We start from the raw sequence: 2,500 nt of genomic DNA on the forward strand, positions 1-2,500 counted from the left end.
TGTGTGTGTGTGTGTGTGTGTGTGTGTGTGTGACAGACAAACAGGCAGAGAGAGAAAGAGAGAGAGAGAGACACACAGAGAGAGAGAGAGAGAGAGAGAGAAAGAGAGAGAAAGAGAGAGGCAGAATGGCAGATAGACAGACAGACAATCAAACAGACAAACAATGCCGCGGGACAAATGGATGTAGCCATCTGTCTTGTTCAAAACGCTTGCACCCCCCCCCACCCCACCCCTTGTGCTAGAAAAAGACAAAACAGAAGAAAAAAGAAAACAAACAAACAAGATAATATATAAATAAATAGATGAATAGATAAATCAATGGATAAATATATATTTTCAGTTATGTCTACCTTTTCATCAAAAGAAAAAGTAAACTTCAAAAGCTTGACAGCCTTTGCCCAAAAGACGGATGTGAGTGCACATTGCTAGATGTTGATATTATCATTAAAAACTGTGAGCAGAGGTTAAGCCGAGACATCACACTTGGCCACCAAATAAATAGCATCACCACTGGTGGTGTGTTGCTCACATCATTAGAACTAAGCTTCGACGCCGACGCAGCCTCTTCTCACGTTACGATAATTTATGTTTATAGCCATTTTCATGCTGTGAATTACATCACACAAACAGAATAATACACTACAGAAACACGATATTGTGGGAGTAGTCGATGCAATGCAAATAACATGCGTTGTACCTTCAGGAACCCTTTTATATGTGTGACGTACGAAGGTAAGCTTGTCAACGTTTAAACTCGGGGTAAGGAGGAAAGAAATATGGAAAATAATTGTTAATATTTTACGCCCCCATCGACATAATTAAAGTCAGTCTGGGGATGGGCCCAAGAGGTTATATTTTGTATCAGAGATCGTGGCAGTGAAGCCCCCCCCCCCCCCCCCCACGTAAACGAACGGGGGCTGCACGTGCCTATCCTGGGACGATGAGCCTCAAGCGCAAGGCATGCGCAGTTCAACAAACGAGAGAGTACTTTTCGAGACTCACGCGGAGGCTTCCAGGCCGTCTCAGGATGAAATCTACAAGCTTGAACTGAAATATTGGGGCTGGATGGTGCTTAATATACTAGAGCTCATAAGGAGCAGAGTGGGGAGGGGGGTTCAGATTGTACGTGTGTAAATGAGGCACGCCGGCCATGCCGATGAAGGTAAGAAGGCCCCAGTGTGACGTCTCTGCTGCGAGCTCTAGTATCATGTATAACCTCGGAAGAAGTGGGCTCTGATTTAACCCAATCTGTCGGGACCAACAAGATTGGGGCGGAAAAGCCGCTTGGCGCGGGAAGGGGGAAAGAATAAAGAGAATAGAGTAAAAGTAAGCCCCACCCGGGGGGAGAGGAGAGCGAAGGAGGGGGGGGGGGGGGCGAGAGGACTGACCGCAAGGGAAGGGGTTTCCTTACATCCTTCTCCCAGGAACAATTTTTTTCCAACCCCGTTGTGCTGTCGGGGAGCAAGAGGGGATGTTAGAGGAAAGAGTGTTTCTTGCGTACAGTACTGCGTTATACTCAATCATCATCTCCACACCATGTTTTGGTATAGTTGTGTAACGCCCCCAAGGGTACAATTTAGTTCAATTGGGAGGCAGGACTCTTCGATCCCGTCAACACGGGCTGAGAGGGATACAAAGTCCCCCCCCAGAGAAACCAATATACTCGATAAAATTCTCCACACACTGAAATTGAACTCATATATTTTGCCTACGTCCTTGAAGCCCTTAACCACTTCACCATTAACATCTTACTGTTAGATTCTTACTGCAAACATAAAAAAATCCAATACCACAAGACGTTCACCATGTTAAGCCCATCACTCGTTAGCTCGAGAATGTCTTGGCCCAGTTGGTAGGGTTGTGGAGCATGTTTGGCTGTAAAAACAATAACTAAAATACATTCAAAACCGCTTAAACAAACATTCACTTCCCATTTCTCACCTTGCGTTTTTTAACATTTCAGTGCTAGGCCTACTGTATAAGACCTGTCTAAGGCAACCACTTTTCTCCTCAACGATGTTTTGTTGTCTTTGAAAACTTCAACTGCACATTGCCATGCCATCATCATCATTGCCTTTCTCATCTTGGGTCAGGGTATAGGTCACGAACAAACACTTTCCACTTTTCCCTATCATGGTCTAGCCTATTGGTGTTATTCCATGTCTTCTCACTTTTCTGTACATCAATTTCTGTGACTCTTCTCCAGATTCCACGTGGTCTTCCGCTTGATCTTTTACCTTGTAGATTCGATCCTGCACATATAATCAAAATTTATTTTTCTTCTCGCAGGTCGCGTTTGTGGAGCAACAGCAACAGAAGCGCCGTGTGAAGAGAGGTCTCGTTGAGGACAGAGAACTTCATGACCGTGAGCTGGCCAGGGAGATAGCTGCTGGAGGCGGGGAGCTCCATGACCCTGAGCTCATACATGAGTGGTATCTCAACCCCACCGGTTCGGTGAGGGACATAACATTATTGTTATAAAGTCCGTGTAGGGTTGTCT

General features: G+C 45.3%; 1 protein-coding gene across 1 annotated transcript in view; it reads left to right on the forward strand.

The window, feature by feature from the left end:
- The window catches only part of PC1B (prohormone convertase 1), a gene marked incomplete at its 3' end in the record, with an annotated part of 41,305 nt that overhangs the window by 27,180 nt on the left and 11,625 nt on the right, over positions 1–2,500 (forward strand). Inside the window, 1 exon segment of the mRNA NM_001204484.1 lies at positions 2,290–2,454. Within this exon segment, the coding sequence (NP_001191413.1) occupies positions 2,290–2,454 (165 nt within the window).

This window comes from Aplysia californica, unplaced genomic scaffold (genome assembly GCF_000002075.1).
Source record: "Aplysia californica isolate F4 #8 unplaced genomic scaffold, AplCal3.0 scaffold00090, whole genome shotgun sequence".
Lineage (NCBI taxonomy): Eukaryota > Metazoa > Mollusca > Gastropoda > Aplysiida > Aplysiidae > Aplysia > Aplysia californica.